The following is an 18,493-nucleotide window of genomic DNA, read 5'->3' on the forward strand; positions in this document are numbered from 1 at the left end:
TATATTTCCTTCCTTTGAATCAGAATTGTTCAATACCTTCTAACGAATAATGCAACACATAGCAGCACGAATGTATTTAATCGTACCGAAATTGAAATTTTACAATTTCTCAGTTATTATCCAATACATTCTGCTTTGACTGTCATATTCATTACCTTAACAAATAGAAAAAATATTACGACAATATATTTTGTTTCAAAATAATCAAATGATTTATTGCCGTTTCACATCTCAGTGTTTAATTGACACTCTAAAACAGGAACTTCCTTAAGCTTGTGGTGGGAGCTACGGCACTCATCTTTGCTATCTGAGGTCTTGGGTTGGATCATCAAACAAGTTAGATTCAAAGTCCGATGTTTCGTATTGTTCGCGTTTCACTTTAAGTACATTCTGTTTCTTAAACAAGTTCATAAGGTCGTAATGTATTACATAAGCATATATCCAGTGCCGTAACATAGATTAAGCTTATTCTTGAGCTCTCAGCGGTGCATGTCATCTTTATTCGAGAAAACTAATTGTGCGTTCATTATGTTGAAATTTTATATTGGATGATAATTACTTGCAAAACATGGACATACATAGTATATAAGTATATAGGTAATTCGAGCCACATGTATCTATTTTCTCTGTCCCGGCAATATGAGTGATTTTCAACTTTCTAGTTTTCTTTTCTATTAATTTTCGTAGTTTTGCTGCAATATGAAGAGTCAAAAATATTTTTTTTTTTTTTCTGTACGAATTTCGTTAAATTTTGGGTCCGTTTTTACCCTACCTTACCCAGTAAAAGTTATATATATAATATATGAACTTTAGTAGTAGACTATGTTAAGTCACTTTTTGGTCGGAATTTATTTAACAATACTTTTTTAGACTATGTTCTTTCTAGTGGTGTAATAATATAAGTCTAAAAACATCCTATTACCTTGTAACTACTTAGTATAGTTTGAAAAACAGTACTATAGGTCTTACTTAAGGAACCGGTTTTTCGCTTCTCCTGTAAAATTACGAAATTATAACTTGGTTTAGTTTATCTCTGAGGCTCAGATATAATAAAATCATAACCATAATCATAATAAACCATTATCAACCCACTGCTGGATGAAGGTCTTTCCAAGTCTTCTCTACAACTAAGCTTGAGCAATTCTTTCTCAGGTTACTCCCCAGTTGTTTTTGATTTCGTCAAACCTTCTTGTACAAAAACGTTTTCTAGGCTGTTTTTATCTCGTGGTATCCTGTCTAGAATTGTTTTTGTTCATCGATCATAATTTCTTGCAATATGTCCAGCACATTTTCCAGTCCACATTAAAAACCATTTCATTAGTACCAGTCATTAGTTGCCAAATAATTCATTTCTACTGTATATATTTGGCCTACAAATAGTTCAAATCCGCTACTTTTGGAGCACAGACACGCTAGTTTTTGATCTTCGAATCTGACAACACTGACTCAATGATTTAAATCAACACAATGTGAGGACTTCCACTTGGTCTAATGGCTAGCATGCTTGACTTCGGTTCGCGTGGTCCCGAATTCGATTTCCGGTGGGGATAGAGTTGAACGACCAAAGTGGTTCGGATTCCATTATAATCATTAGCTGCACGTCTCCTTTAGACGCCCTAGCATAATCGTGGGACATTAAACTAAAACAAACCAAACCAAAAATGAACACAACGTGTATTACTAACTGTAACTGCATATAGTTATGGTATGGATAACTGCATATTGTTATGGTATGGATCGAGTTTGAGGTGGTCGGTGGTCAAACTAAAACAAGTGAAATGTAACTAGGGTGTAATTAGAACTTTTAATTAACCATGGGTTTGTGTACATCACGATTAAGGCTTAAGGAAACAACTAGGGTTACTGAAAAGTTATCAGTTACATTTAATTTCAGTCACAATTTGCATTTACATGTATTGCTGGAACCAAAACTTTGACATTAACATTATAAAGACTACGAAAAACATAGTCTTTTAAAAACATTCTTGTACCATAAAACAAATTACGAATAATTTTAAAATATTTTGCAGTTTAGCTACGTTATTTGCACTATATTTAGAATAAAATTTACCAATTTATTTAAGTTGGCAACACTACTTAAAATAATGGAACTGCGACTTGTAATTAAAACCACTAAAAACTATTGTTGTAATGTTGTAATAGAAGCAAACTAAAGCAAGAATCATTATAAAAAATTTAACACAAATACGTTATTTTAAGCAGTACAACAATCACTATCCATGTGTTTGGTATCTCTGAAACGGTTTGAAATAACAATTGTTGTAAGTGGCATTATGATCACTTAAGTATTTTGGAAGCATCTACATGATGAGACGTGATATGTCAGCACGTTTTTGAAGTGAAGACTTTAGAAAAAGTTAAATTTTTCATTTCTTGTAACTTTGATCCTTCATTCATTCGAAATACATTATACCATGATCATAGTATTTGACGCTAAGATACAAATGATGCGCATTGCACCGTATATGCCATTTGAGTTATTAGAGATCTCCAAAATGTTGATGTTGGTGATATTGTATTGTTCTTTGTTAGACTGAATAATGTATGTGGTATTGTGATTTTATTTAATATCTAAATTAGAAATAGGTAATACCTTACATAGTGCAATTTGAGAAAATACAACTTTATTTTGCGTTGGCAATACTGCTTGTTTATCTAGTGGTATTGCAGAGTATCTAGAAGAATTTTCCCTTCAATATTTCACACAATATGGTACAAATTTTCAGCATTTTATATATTCAGAGAGAGAGAGAGAGGATTATATACAACAGCAGTGGATTTTGTTTCGGGAGAAGCTTGAGGAACGGGTAAGAAACATTTGTGTTGTACGTGCAATGCGAAAAAATGATCATAAATTTATTTCGGGAGGGGCTTGAACCTGATACCTACCCCCTAAATACGCCACTGTACATCAGTCAACCGTTCACATATTATCTCACACAGCAGCGAAACAAATTTTGAGTAAAGACAAAATAGCTGTCAATATTCGAGACGAGACCGAGACTTTCGAGACTAACCAAGGTCTCGTCTCGATTTATAGAGGTCTGTCTCGGTCTCGGTCTCGTCTCGGTATGTAAAAGTCCGTCTTGGTCTCGGTCTCATCTCGATAATTCGAGACGAGACCGAGACGATACCGAGACTAGTCTCGGTCTCGGTACCATCCCTACAGTAGCCACATGTAGAAACACAAAACTATATTAAATTTTTGAAATAGTTTGAGAACATTGATGAAACACAGGGGAAACGTCAATAGACAATGCATGTTCTGATTAACGATTTAGTAAACATGAGAATATCATATATTAGATTCTAATTGCATACAAATCACATATATTTTCGATAATATCATTCATTACATCACGAAAATCTTCATCTATGAAATATTTCGCTTTGGCAATAGTTGCCTTCTCGCCACAGAACACATCGTCAAACTTTTCGACGTCATCATTATCTTTTGGTAATAGTTCATTCTTCAGACACATAAATGGCTTCCAAACTGCCCTGATTAAAACACCAAACGCACGCACTGAATTAAAATCATGTTTCACTTGATCAATCTCCAACAGATCAATCGGAACACCACATTCTTTTACATACTTGTTATATGATTCCACATATGTGTTTAATATTTCATCCAAATACTTTTCACGAACATCTTTGGTAGTACTTAAATACAGAAAATTAACTATATCTGTGTAAGGTGATGCATATCGTGTTGCTTGCAGATCGACAAACTTTACGTCACATGGTTGGCTATTATTGTCACATTGAACCATCGTATTGTTTGTCCAACAATCACCATGGCAAAGCACATTAGTTTGATCCGTTCTTGGTTTCAGAAGATCTCGAAGTTGTTCCCATAATGTACTTAATTTATCTCTTAGCACTGAAGAAGCGTGTTTATATTTTGGTACACTCTCACACAAACCAACAATAAGATTAGCAGAATCATTAAGCATTGCTCGCAGAAAGCTCAGTTCAAACAGGGCGTCTTTCTTATAAATCGGAAACAAATTAAGAATACTTTCACCTGAGTCTTTTTCTAATGCAACACTTGTCACATGTAACTTTGATAGCTCCCTCACAATAACCTTACAGTGTTCCGCAGAAACATTTGCTCCTATTCCTAGAGTATTATAACCTAATCTTTTAAGATCGTCTAAGATCAACAAATCGTTTGTGCCATCATTTTGAGTAAAATAACATTCAGGTAAGGGAAAAGACGACTTCAAGTATTTCTTCAATTTAGGAACAACCACTTTGTAATAAAATACTTCTCTAGAGAAGATATCTGCTTCAGATATCACTTTTAATTGCACTTCAGTCTGTGGCAGTCTTTTCACTATAAAATATTTAGATTCAACTTTCCCGTTTTGATCGAAGTCAACGACCACACGTAATATAATAGATGCAAAACCTTCGATTTCATCCGTACCTTTCGTTATCTCGATTTTGTGCACAATCACTTGGTCCTTTCCCACGAATGTCTTTAACGCTGTCAAGATGGCGTCGTGAGTTACGAGGTGCTGCAGATCCTGTGAACTCATTTTCATTGTCCAGATATTTCGTTTGTTCAATGATTGTCAGTCAACTGTTTAACGTTCTACATGCAACTCACTAGTGAACGCAAACTTTATCTGTGGATCCTTTTCAACTGACACATTGAAGATAAGCAAGAGAACAAAACTTTTTTTTCTTTCTGTAGAAGATTGCATAACATCTTGATAATTTGTCTTATCTGAGTCATTTTTAGAACATTAAGTAGTTACTTAATTTGTTTACAACCTTGTTGAAATCTTATTTCACTGTATTATGAAACCATTTTATTTTTAAATTATAAAGATTAACGTAGATTCTCTACCTTCCTTTTCACGACAATCAGATGAATCACTCACAGTGATGCTAACCTGAAAAGCAATAAAATCTCCTCTCGAGTGGTAAAAACTCCCAGTTCCGGTTTGTATCTTAATTTCGCACGTTATACTATAATAATAATAATAATAATAATAATAATAATAATAATAATAATATATGAAAATGAAACTCATTTGTGTCATGTGTTACTTTTTTTCAATTTCTGGGAATTATCAATAAATTTCGAATCTTCCACGTTTATAAAATAGTTTGTTAATAACTATTTTCATTAATCGGAAACAATTATATTTTATTATGTTGTCAGAAATGCAGTGACTTTATCACACCTTTGTACCATCACCTTATACTGAACCGATTGATACTAGAATTTAGTCACATATCCTGTAGAACGATTGGAAATGGATTGTTTCTCGTTTGATATTCTACTTTGTTTCTTTCATTCGTTCATTGCTTTATTTTCTTCTTTCATCAAATAGCAGAGCACAAATTTCGTTTCTTGGAACTTAATTTTTAAGAATCACATATGATTAGGTCACTCCTCACTAGCGGGGCCACGGTGGCTCAGTGGTAGAGCGTTCACCTCTGGTGCAAGGGGTCGGGGGTTCAAACCCTGCTCCCGCCAAGTGAACTTTGTGGTGGACAAACACCGTGTGCGTGGGTTTTCTCGGGGTTCTCCCGTTTCCTACCACTTTCTTCATTCCACCATTTCATTCGTTTCTCATAATCACCGTCTCCTTTAGCCTAACTGGCATAACCGTGGGACGTAAAACTCAGATTTCATTTCATTTTTTTACTCCTCACTAGCATTGACTTTGTCAATAAGAAAGAAAAGACTTTAGACTAAAAAGTTGACAACATTGACATTCTTACGGTATTTGATCACCCATCATGTTTGCTTCCAGCTCATAGAGAATTTCGTTAGCGTGGATTATACATATAGCGAAAAATCCTATATATGTTGCCAATTTCGTCGAAAATTCCCTTTATCCCATTCCGAATAATTAATGTCCAAAAAATTCCACAAAATGGATTTTTTTTCCCCACGGCTTGGCATCACTGATCATTCACTTAAGAGAAAAGAAGAAGAAGAGTTTTGTTTCAGATTGTGGAACCAAACTACGTTAGACTTCCCAAATACCCGAATTTAATGTGAAACCAGAAGTAGTAGTACGAGGTGCCCTCAAGCATGGACGTACGCAGGAATTTATTTCGGGAGGGGTCGAAAGCTTTCCGGGGGTTCAAACACAATTTCAGGCTAAATTATAATAAAAATTGTAAAATTGCCCCTAAAATTAGACTAAATTTACAAAAAAGTCCGAATTTGGGGGGTCCGGACCCCCAGGAACCACCCCCTGGGTACGTCCCTGCCCTCAAGTTGTAAGCCTTTTTTTTTTTTTTTTTTTTTTTTTTTTTTTTTTTTTTTTTTTTTTTAAGGAACAGTGAGGAGATGGAAGCACGTAGTTCATCTTACAATACACGAAAACTTTGTTAATTTGTGTTATAGACGGCAGCACCGTGCAGCGCTCATAGTTCCTACATCGGCTGCTAGAGTGAGCAGCTGCTTGCTAACTGTATATCTACTTTTGTAAGCACGTGTATGTTAATATTTATGGCTTAGAGGTGTCTGCTGGTGCTAGTGTGAATGACTTTTTTTTTTTTTTAGTTTAACGTCCCATGCAATTTAGGCTAACGGACGCAGTTGATTAATGGAAGTGAATGATTATGGAATTAAATGTTGCGTGCTCTCCCACTGGGAATCGAACTAGGACCATTTGCACCAAAAACACACGTATCAGCTACTAGGGCTTGGCCAGAGATTGATCTGAAGCTTTTAAACATTATCCGCCTTATGCAGTCTCTCTTTGACGTATAATTAGCGTCATACTAAAGGCCTGACTACTGCAGAAAACATATGTTAGTCGAATTCTTTAGTATGGCACTAATCACGCGCCAAAACGATTCTGTATATGGCCTTAAAATTTTAAGTGAAAATTAGAGAAATAATTTTCTTTAACAGTTTTGAAATACCTATACATGTAGCATACTTATTACCACTTCTGCTCGTAAAAGCTTTAATCGGGTTAGTAGGGTAGTGGTGAGTGTTCTTTAATTTGCTGTCGAGATGTCCCGGGTTCGAATCTGGTGGCTATCTTGTCTGTGACTTAGCTCGTTAAACGAGTCGAATGCCAGGATCAGTGGTGTATTTAGGGGGCTATCGGGCTCAATCCCCCCCGAAAAAAATGTTAGTTTTTCGCATTATTATTTCTAAAAATTTCATTGACTTTTTATTTGGTTATGCTCTTTGTTCAGAAATAATACTATATTTGTCAAATTCTACTCTTCTGTTTCGTTTTCTTAACACCTTGCACTGAAATGACGAGTCTGTCTAGCTCATCATGGTCTTCTGGTGCCAAATCACACAATGACGAGCTACACTCGCCATAAAATTTTAACGATTGTAGCATCACGTAGGGTTACTATATTATTTTGAAAGTTATACAGCGTGATTCAAAATGATGTGAACGATAAGGAAACGTTCTATAAGTGATAATACTCTATCAACAATGAAATCTCTAATGGAAATACTTTCAATATTATCCTCAAGTCTTGTTTGGAACCAGCGTAGTACTTTAAAATTTATCCGCTAGGTGGCAGAGTGTCCAAGATGGCTGCCTGTGGTGCAGAGAGAGCATTTGCGTTTTACATTTTCACGTTTGTCGGTCTGTTGTTAGTGTTCAACGCGAGTTCCGCACATAATTTCATAAAGATCTACCATCAAAGAACTCCATACGTAAGTGGTATGACAAATTCAATAGAATGGAATGCATTTGTTAAGAAAAATCGCCTGGTAGGCCGTCCACTTCTGAGGCAGATGTCGCACCAGTTTTCAACGCAGCCCACAAAAGTCAACAAGGAGAGGTAGCAAAGAGCTTCAAATGCCTCAAGCAACTGTTTGGCGTGTAGTGCGTAAACATTTAAAGATATATCCGTATCGAGTGCAGTTAACACTTAACACCTAATGATCACACGTGTCGCAAGACTTTGTGAGTCATTTCAAGAGTTTTGCAGTGTTGATGATGATTTTTTGGGGCAAACTTTGTTTCAGTGATGAGGCTACGTTCCATGTGACAGCAAGAGTGAATAAACAAAATGTTCGCATTTGGAGAACTGATGAGTCTTACCAAATCTGTGAAATTGTGCGTGATTCACCGAAGACGAATGTATTTTGTGCAATTTTATCTTCAAAAGTTTATGGTCCGTACTTCTTTGACGAAAGAAACTGTGACTAGACAAACATTTCTACAAATGCTTACTACGTGGCTTATGCCACAGCTCGAACATGACAGTGCAAACTTCATCTAACAATTGGATGGAGCTCTATGTCACTTTCATCACAATGTCAGAAATTTCCTCAACAACAGACTGCCACACCGCTGGATTGGGCGGTCAAGTAAAAACGATCATCAGCTTCTACGTTGGCCACCAAGATCACCGGACTTAACCCCCTGCGATTTTTTTTCTGTGGGGACATCTAAAAGACATTGTCTACAAACCCCCTCTACCCCAAGATGTGAATGAACTGAAAGAGCGCATCACTGTTGCAGTGCAAACTATTGATGCACACATGTTGAAATGGGTCTGGGCGGAATTGGAATACCGAATAGATGTATGCAGGGCAACAAAGGGGGCCCAGATAGAACATTTGTGATGTACTATTTTCATTTTTTTTTTTTTTTAATCACAAAAACTTGGAGAGTTTTAACATTTAACTGTAAGATTTGAAGCTAAGTTATAAGGAGTTGAAATCGTTCAGATCATTTTGAATCCTGCTATATAATGATAAACCATCTACCAGTATAATACACTTTTATAACTTATACTTCAATTATCAGAACTCAGAAAATGAATCGTAGTGGAAGGGGTTTCTTTCGTTTCTCCTATCATACTTTCGACCGTTGTTAGTTGTGATTCAAGTCGGCTGTCGTCAGCAACACCAAAACTAAGAGGAGCTAAGAGAAACTAGTGTTCCACACCAACTTGGACGGATATCAAAACATAACGGGACTTTAGTTATTATAGCAGTGGAATATTTACATCGTTTATTTATAAAGAAAGGTGATTTTTTGAATTAAAGAAAATCAAGAGGGGGGAGTAGGTAGCCCGGGAAATTAGGTAAGCCAAGAGTATGCTTCCTTTTTCTTCTATGAGTAGAATAAAAGGTTAGATTCACTGCTAAATTTTTGTGTATCAATCATATCACATATAAGATTCACCAGTCTGCAATTCTTGCCATTAAAACTGCAATCAGTATATTTCAGCTTCAACTTATCTCAACATTTTCTTCGAGATAAAAACGTACACAGATGAGATAAAACTGAATATTTCCATTTTTTCTAAAATGAAGTCAGCTAAGTTGAAATGAGATTACAAATATTCAAGGTGTGTTTGCAGGAGTGTCATTTCAGATTCCCTTGGGGGAGGGATAAGATCCTCCACCGACATATGAGTTTCACGTTTTTTCCTAGTATATTAATAGACAATCGATTAAAATATATTTAATTCTCAAACTCATGTGGGCAATTGTCCCTTCCTGCTTCCCCGTGTTGTGTGTGCATAGCCCCCCACACCACTGGATAGATGGTATCTATAAATATAGGCCCTGCAAGACTTCTTCCCACTTCCTTTCCTATTGTCATTGTTGTTAGTCATTCTTAATAGTTAATAATTTTAATGGATTTACTCATTGTACTGTTTGTCTCTGTGTTGAAGTTTAACCTTCCTTTTCAACACCGATGCTATACGAGACGTGGCCCTACACTCCGCATTATTGAATGCGTTACTGTGCAATCCGAGGCACCGTAACACGTTCAAGAATGCTCTCCCACAAGGGATCGAACCCAGGACCACGTACACCAAATACGCGAGCGGTAGCTACCAGACCAGTGGACAGGAATCCGTTCCATTGTAAATTGGGCTTGTAGGAGGAAAGTATTGAGTGGGTGAACTGTTAAGGCTGATTCACACGTACTGTGCCGTGTCTATATCATTCCTTTGCCATGCTTCGTCCGTGCTACGGCCGCGACAATTCACACATATCCAGGGCCGTGCCGTGGGGGGAGGTGAGCGGGCGACGGCCCCGGGCAAGAAGTAAGGGGCCGAAAAAATCGGTAGAAAAAGGGGAAAAAGAAAGGAAAAATTACTTGGAATATATGTATAGGGGTGTCGTCGTATACGTTCGCCCCGGGCGCTGATTTTCCACGGCACGGCCCTGCACATACCACGCCATGCCGCTACTGCTTTCTACACCATTTTCCTTGGTTCTGGTCAACTTCGTGTTGCTTCGAGTACTCCGAGGCAGTGCCGGATTTGATGGGGCCGCCATTACAAGCGGGGCTGGGAAACGGCTCGATTACGTGCGCGTCTGGGTTACCCAGGCTTCATCCCATCAAAAGCAGGGCTGAGAAACAGGCTGCAATTACAAGCCAATCTGCAAAACAGAAGCCCCATTCATAACAGACTAGTACATAATATAAAACACCGTTGTTGTATGTTGTATGTTTTATCGTATTTGCTTTTTTGTTATTTTGAAATTACATTACCGCCAGTTTTTCCATTAATTTTTTTGGAGCCCCCCAAGGGAGTGAGGTCCTAAGCTATAGCTTGTTTATTTTATACGCAAATCCGACACTACTCCATGGAAAGCCGAAGCATCACGGCCGCCAAGTCGCGACCGAAGTGGTTTCTCTGCAAGGTGGCACTGTCAGGGCATGGCAGCAGAACGGCATGTCATGTGAGAATTAAAAAAGACAACCCAATGAATTTTGAATGTCGATGTCTGAAAAGAAACTTTATGGACCACTGCGCGGACGGGGCACGGCACACTATGCGTGAATTAACCTTCTTGTATTTATCTTATGAGCGCATTGATTTAGGTACGATTCTCTGTGGATATGAGCAAACAATCTTCGGTGTGCACCTGACCAATAATTAACAAGTAATCGTTGGGGAACCCCAGATAGTATTAGGAGTGCGATGTTTACCAAACATCGTAGGGAGAATTGAATATATTTTATCATCATACAAAATAATAATAATAATAATAATAATAATAATAATAATAATAATAATAATAATAATAATAATAATAATAATAATAATAATAATAACAATTTTATGCATTAACATTTTCCATAGAAACTGCACATTGCTGGCTAGAAAAGCGATTTCGTATAAATATGATCTACAAAGTTGCTTAAATCCACATCTGTGCCTATTTAAGTTTAAATGGCTAAATCACTTACTTTCAGACGTATGGTCACGGATTTGACAAGTGGCGATACCTGCCTCAGATATAAATCTGAGTAATGGTTTGGAACCCACTATTCTTATATAAATCTCAGTTATGGTTTGGAACCCATTCCTCGGATATAGCTAAATCTGATTAATGGTTTGGAACCCACTCCTCGGGTGTGAATCTGAGTAATAATTTAGAACCCACTTCTAGGATATAAATCTGAGTAATGGTTTGAAACCCGCTTCTCGGATTTGAATCTGAGTAATGGTTTAAAACCCAGTATAAGCTGTAGATCCGATCTGGTGTAGCCTAAGAGAAAACTAGTGCTAAACATCATTTTAAAAAAATTATGTTCCTTTTTCTGCACCGTCTACATTCAATTATCATAAGTGAATGACAATCATAAACTCAGTGTCAAATACCTTCCATATCATTTTTTTGTGCTTTTTCCTCGTGCAGTTTGAATGGGACTCGTCATTATAAAATAAATCACTCTCTACTTGGCCTAGAATTTTACCAAAATGTCGAAAGGAAAAATCCAATTGGTTACCTTTTTCCTTCTAAAAATGATCTCTGATGTCCACAAAGTAGATTCTATTGCAATAAAAGGTTTACAAAATTTTAACTTTGTTTTTTTTTTTTAACTAATATACTTTAATTTACTGTAATATTAATCATTACAAATATATCATGATGCTTATATTGTAAATGTTGATCCCCTATTATTTTGCAATCTTGAAATGTAGCTCGAGTGATTAACAGTAGTCGTTTACGCCAAATAGTTTAACAGGAGATTGCCTGGCAACCCTGATACAAGGAACCAAAATGACACTTCTACCATCAAAATTTTCAAAGTTTATGGAAGTCAGTTAAAATGTGATTTTTGTAACCGTTAGTTTGTTGGTTAGTGTACAGAGCCCTTAAGACTTCCAATACTAAGGTGACCAGACGTCACGTTTTAGCCGGGACAGTCCCTTTTTTCTAACCGTTGTCCCGTTTTTTCTGATTCTCAAACGGGACGCCTAAATGTCCCGTTTTTAACTAAAAGTGACCTAGGTGTTCCGTAATTATTATTCAAAATATAAATCGTCAATGCAAATTCTACTCTCTTCCGTACCAACACTCGTTGCCAAGGTTCAGCCGTGTCTAGAACTTCTGAATTTTCAAATGGGAATTGAGTGTTCGTGATTCAAGTGGGAATTCTGAGTGTTCAACTAGTTAAAAGAATTGTTGGGTAGAACTTGCAATCGGGAACCATTATTTGTTGTGTGGTACACGTCAAGTTAGAAACGGTGTATTATCACTCTTAGTTGTGTATTTTGTAAATTGAGAACACTGCTGAGTCCCAAAATGCAATCTGGAAGTTAGATATCCCCCCACTTCCGGAGCCGATTCGTATGCGTCCCGTTTCCGCAAGTGAAAATTCTGGTCAAGCATTATTACATAACATGAGGAAATAACTCTATCACGCTTTGTGTTAGATTCAGAATCCAACGCTTTGCTGCTTGCGGCGCTGCATTCAAGTTGAAGTGCAATGTCAGTCAGTGACCTTGGTAATGATCACGTTAGAAATATTTGTTGAGCCGCGTAAGGCATTTGTGGCGCTTTAGTGTAGTGAGTACTAACATCGTTAAAACTAATAGTAAATTGAGGATGATCACTTTTTAGCTAGTGGCGTACACAAAAGTTCGTCAAGGGCGGGGTTAAGCTCCCAAGTTCATATTTCTAGTGTTACATACATATTTTGCTCAAGTGAGAAATTAAAGTTCCGAACATCCTTTAATTCCCGTTGCACACGACACTGACTACTACTGTTTCTTCATATTTCATACATTACAATAAAAGAGAGAAAATCTGGATTGTTTATACTATTGTTGCAATGTAATATTACGTTTTATATTTGAAGAATATTTTCAAGTGAAGTCAAATGGAAACCCTTTAACCCTTTGACTACCAATGGGATACACGTGTCCCATGTGAAAAAATTGAAACATAGTTGGGATTTTTTTTTAGAAAATTCTAAAAAAAAAAAAAATACATGTTGTTCTCCCATCGGGTCAGATGTGACCAGGAGACTGTGTTTAGTTTCCAAAACTGTGTACAGATGTTACGAATATCCCACATTAAAGGGGCCGTACACAGTGCCGGATTTACGTATAAGCTAAAGAAGCTATAGCTTAGGGCCCCACACTCTTGGGGGCCCCAAAAATTAAAGGAAAAAAATTGAATGCACATTTCCAAAATATAAGAAACATAAAAATAAAACTTACATATAGCAACAGTGCTTCGTTTGTGTAGGCCACTATGATGTAAGTAATGTGGCCCCTTCTGCTAGCTTGCTTCCTAAAATATCACTGGTTTCTTCATTTTTGTATATAAGGGCCCTACCTTTATCTGGACGCATAAAGGGCCTCATTATCTTCAGTAGCTTAGGGCCCAACCAAATCTAAATCCAGCTCTTGTTGTACATATAAAAGAATGTTCACATAAAAAAGTGGTAGTCAACGTCCGACGATTATGCCCTCTAGGTTAAGAGTCTTCATCCCGGCGAAATTAAAATACCGCTAATTTTACAGTAATTATGTGATATCTTGAAATAGATAAAAGATAATTGAAACGTGAAACAAGAGCGCCCTAGACAATATTATTTTGCGTGAAATACCGTTATCACAAGTCACCTAGTGGCTTTATGTTTTCAGCTGTTTAGAAACGCGAAAATAAATGCCGATTTTCAAAATGGCTCGAAATCGAAAGCAGATAAGTGAGTCGTGATAACGGTATCTCACGCAAAATGATATTGTCTAGGGCGCTCTTGTTCCACATTTCGATTATCTTTTATCTATTTGAAGATATCACATAATTACTGTAAAATTAGCGGTATTTTAATTTCGCCGGGATGAAGACTCTTAAGGGAGACAGATGATCAATCAAAGCAAACAACTATGAAAGAATTGATTTAATGAAAATGTGGGAGGAAACGGACGGACACGATATTGTCCACCACAAGCTCAGACCATCTCTGATTGAACAAAGACCCCTCGTATGAGAGGTGAGCGTTCTACCACTGAACTACCATGTCCCAAGATGTTAATTTTCTTTATGGATAAATACTACTTGAGTCTTGAGAACATATAACACATGTTCGAGGAAAAATCTTCAACGCTAGACAAATACATGATACATACCTTCATGATATACTCTCTTGGCTACATTGTTTGCATACGCTCTTTGGACGAAGGTTACCTGGATTCGATTCCCGTTGGGAGTACATGTAATTCGGATCCTACGGTAAACTGTAGATCCACGACTCATACAGCTTTCCTGCTGGAACAAACCTTTAACTCGAGATGATCAAGAAAATCATTTCTTCAAACTCCTTACTTTTTTTTTTCAAACTTTAAAAATGCGGTTACTGTACACTAGCATATAGTGCATAGTTCAATGTTGGTGTAGGCAGGGGTGTTCAACACATGGCCCGCGGGCCGCAAGTGACTCCTTGAAGATTCCTTGTGTAGGAGATCAGCATGTAAATTGTACTATTTAAATTTGGTTTAGAGTGGATTCTTGACATAGCAGGTTACTAGGCGCAACACTCAGAAATGTTTGCAGCTGGGGGAGGGGTCTAATATGTCTATGTAATATTGAGTCTGTCCTTATTGTGCACTCAAAAAGAGGATAAGTAATTATTGATTAACGTTTTTATAAGAAAAGAAACAGTACAGGTGAAGCGTAAAATCAAAATTAGTCTACATCAATTTTTTCTTTTTTTGTTAAACAAGTATAGTTCTGTTAAGAAAGTCAACAAATGTTGATCGAGTTATGAAATTTTGGAGGTCCGGACCCGATGGACATCCGTTGGTGCGCCCCTGCTGGTCACTATTACTCTGTGTAAGTAAGCCTATAGGTCTACTAATTATTTTGATGTCTACTAGTACTATTTTTGTCTTTTGCAAGGGCGCCGATCCTGGGGGGCCCGGGCCTCCCAAAGCTCATGTGGGCTCCCATGTATTTTTATGAATATGATTTTTTAACATGCATTTTTATTGTTGAATGTATTTATTTATGAATGCACCCCCCCCCCCAAAGTTACAGAGAAATCGTTGCCCTTGGTTTTTTGATTTTCTTTTTTTTTTTTAATGTAAATACAGCGTTATTTTCTCTTAACGGTGATTTCAAACCGTTTCTTCGGAACTTTCAATACTTAAGGACTGAAAAAAAAAATTGGAAGTACAGTAAATTCCGTCAAATTTTCATCTAAGGAAGAATGTAACCCACTATCAAACCAGCAAAGGCCGTTAAAAATTGTTTTTAAAGGAAATTAAAATATAATATTTTTAAAGCAAAGCAGATTTTAAGTTTTCGAAAAAAAAAAAAAAGGCATGTTGCTCTAAATATAGATACATTTGTATTGACGATGAAGGCCACACTCACAAGTACTGGTTGGAACCCACATTCACGATGAAAGAAAGTACGACGTTGGGCTAGTTTAGGAAAACTACTGCGGAGCATAGAGAATATTTTTGTTCATCCATATAATTCATAATTATCCATCACACAAGTTCATGAATCTGCACTATAACAACAAACATACGATATAACATAAATACTGTAAAAATCAAAGGCGTCATTTAGAGCAAGTCGCAGCGGAGGGGCACTGTGGCTCAGTGGTAGTATTACTTTTCAGTAACATAACTCGCGAACATTCCATGAAAGGAAGGGCAATGTCAATACACAATTCAAGTTCTGATCAACGATATAGTAAACACAAGAAAAAAAAAATGTGACACATTAGATTTGAATTCCATACATATCACACATACTTTCGATTATGTCATCCATTACATTACGAAACTCTTCATCTACGGAATATTTCACTTTTGCTACAGTTATTTTGTCACCACAGACAACATTAGGTTTTCCGACATCATCATTTCTTTTCGACGACGTCTCATTTTTCAGATTCATGAATGGCTTCCAAACTGCCTGCATTATAATACCAAACGCACGCAATGAATTATAATCATGTTTCACTTGATCAATCGCCAACGGATCGATTGAAACACCACACTCTTTTGCATACTTGTTGTACGATTCCATGTATGTGCTTAATATTTCATCCAAGTACTTTTCACGAACATCTTTGGTAGTACTTAAGTACAGAAAATGTGATATATCTGTGTAAGGTGACGTATATCGCACTAATTGTAGATCGATAAAATTTACATCACATGGTTGACCATTACTGTCAAATAGAACCATCATATTGTTAGTCACACATTCACCATGACACAGAACATTCGTTTGTTCATTTCTTGGCGTCAGAATATCACGAAGTTGGTCCCATAACGTACTTAATTTATCTCTAAGAAGCGAAGAAGCATGTTTATATTTTGGTATGCTCTCAGACAAACCAACAATGAATTTACTGCACTCATTAAGCATTGGCCGTAGAGAGCTCCATACAAAGAAAACGTCTTTCTTATAAATCGGAAACAATTTAATTAGACTTTTACCTGCTTCTTTTTCTAACGCGACACTTGTCACATGTAACTTGGACAGTTCCCTCATTATAACTTTGCAGAGTTCCACAGAAACATTAGTCTCCATTTCTAAAGCACTGTAACCTAAATTTTTAAGATCTTCAAGGACCAGTACGCCATTTGTCTTATCGTTTTGCGTGAAATAACACTCAGGTACAGGGAAGGGTGATTTCAGGTACTTTTTCAGTCTCGGAACGACCACTTTATAATAGAACACTTCCCTAGAGAATATGTTTGTTTCAGATATCACTTTTCGTTGCACTTCATTCACTGGTAGTCTTTTCACTACAAAATTTTTCGATTCAAGTTTCCCGTTTTGATCAAAATCAACAACCACACGTAATATAATCGATGAAAATACTTCGGTTTCGTCTGTACCTTTAGTCACATGGATCTTGTGCACGGACACTTGGTCGTTTTCCACGAATGTCTTTAACGCTGTCAAGATGTCGTTGTGGTTTACGAGGTGCAGCAAGTCTTCTGAACTCATATTTGTTGGCAGATGTTACCGTACGAATGTTATCTTTGTTCGATGAACACCGGACTTCTACGTACAACTCACTAATCACCAAACATTTCTAGTCTGTAGATCAGTGGAGCTTAACGAACACATCGAAAATAAGCGAAAGAACATTTTTAAAAAAAAGTCTTTTGTTAGAAGACTGTATTCTAAACTGTTAAGATGGCAACTTGTCTTAGCTGAATCACAATTGATTCTAACTTGTTCGCAAATCATGGATTAAAAAAGAAAAGTTTTCGTACCGAAATGACGTAGATGTCATGAATAGCTCTGAACTGTGCTGAATTTTTATTTCGCAGTGTTGTGAAATACACAGCGGATGGAAGACGAAACATTCACTCCAAGAAGCACAGCGTTGCCAGATTCACGAAACGCGAAAACCGTACGCAAGATAGGAATCGTCCGTTTTATCCTCCGGAGGAATATACAGTAAAATTTCTTATGGAAATACTTTACTTTTAAAACAAACTTTTTGTTTTAACTGTATTCAGCCATGTTTATTTGTATTGCTGTGAAATTATGTAACTTAAAATAGTAAAAATAATCAAGCATTATGACAATTACTTTTAAATAGCATATTAATGGAGTCTGCAGCATGGTGAAATAACAAAAATAAATAAATAATAAAATAAATTAAGTAAAATAAAACAAATAAATAAATAAAGAACCTTACAGATTTGTCAATCATCAAAACTGAAGTTATCAGCTTCATCCTCCACACGAATGTCGTCTCTTTCTATTGAATGCAAGAACTCGTTCGTGGCTAAGCGGTTAGCGTACGCGCCTTTGCCGTGGGAGACCCGGGTTTGATTCCCGGTGGGAGCTCATGTGCTTCGGATTCCACGTTAATAACTAGATCCACTTCTCATATAGCCTCGCTGCTAAAAGAGACGCTAAACTCAAAATCAAGCAATAAAATCAGTCTAATGAATGCAACTTCGTGTTTAAACTCGTCATGTAGTTTAATTTATTTTGGATTGGTGTCAAACTACCACGTATGGATCCACTATCTTACACAATGCCGGTTTTGCACTTTTCGGTTTTGCACTTTCATTATCTACATTAATTTTGCTAAACAAAGAGACGGAAAATCAGAGCACAAAGCAACATACAACAGGTTGTGGTGACTTGTGGACGTGTAGTCATTGGGTGATAGAAAACATGACAGAAGTGCCTAATAACAAAATATTCCTACAAAATTTCAGTAAGACAGTACACAATACGTACGGGCAAGGGATCTGA

At 36.7% G+C, this 18,493-nt stretch overlaps 3 protein-coding genes across 4 annotated transcripts in view; all 3 read right to left on the bottom strand.

The window, feature by feature from the left end:
- LOC145664680 (organic cation transporter protein-like) overlaps nt 1-18,493 on the bottom strand; it is a 148,963-nt gene that overhangs the window by 76,494 nt on the left and 53,976 nt on the right. The window lies entirely within an intron of this gene.
- LOC145668322 (uncharacterized) lies at nt 1,794-4,663 on the bottom strand. Its single transcript, XM_081736061.1, has one exon. The coding sequence runs from the start codon at nt 4,572-4,574 to the stop codon at nt 3,324-3,326; it is 1,251 nt and encodes a 416-aa protein (XP_081592187.1). The 5' UTR covers nt 4,575-4,663; the 3' UTR covers nt 1,794-3,323.
- On the bottom strand, nt 14,334-17,555 carry LOC145664661 (uncharacterized). Its single transcript, XM_081731504.1, has one exon. The coding sequence runs from the start codon at nt 17,219-17,221 to the stop codon at nt 15,980-15,982; it is 1,242 nt and encodes a 413-aa protein (XP_081587630.1). The 5' UTR covers nt 17,222-17,555; the 3' UTR covers nt 14,334-15,979.

This window comes from Thermobia domestica, chromosome 1, assembly GCF_964235325.1.
Source record: "Thermobia domestica chromosome 1, izTheDome1.hap1.1, whole genome shotgun sequence".
In the NCBI taxonomy this organism is placed as follows: Eukaryota; Metazoa; Arthropoda; class Insecta; order Zygentoma; family Lepismatidae; genus Thermobia; species Thermobia domestica.

Bases quoted from the DNA above. Each gene is read 5' to 3' on its own strand.
- LOC145668322 (XM_081736061.1), bottom strand. From the start codon at position 4,574: ATGAAAATGAGTTCACAGGATCTGCAGCACCTCGTAACTCACGACGCC.
- LOC145664661 (XM_081731504.1), bottom strand. From the start codon at position 17,221: ATGAGTTCAGAAGACTTGCTGCACCTCGTAAACCACAACGACATCTTG.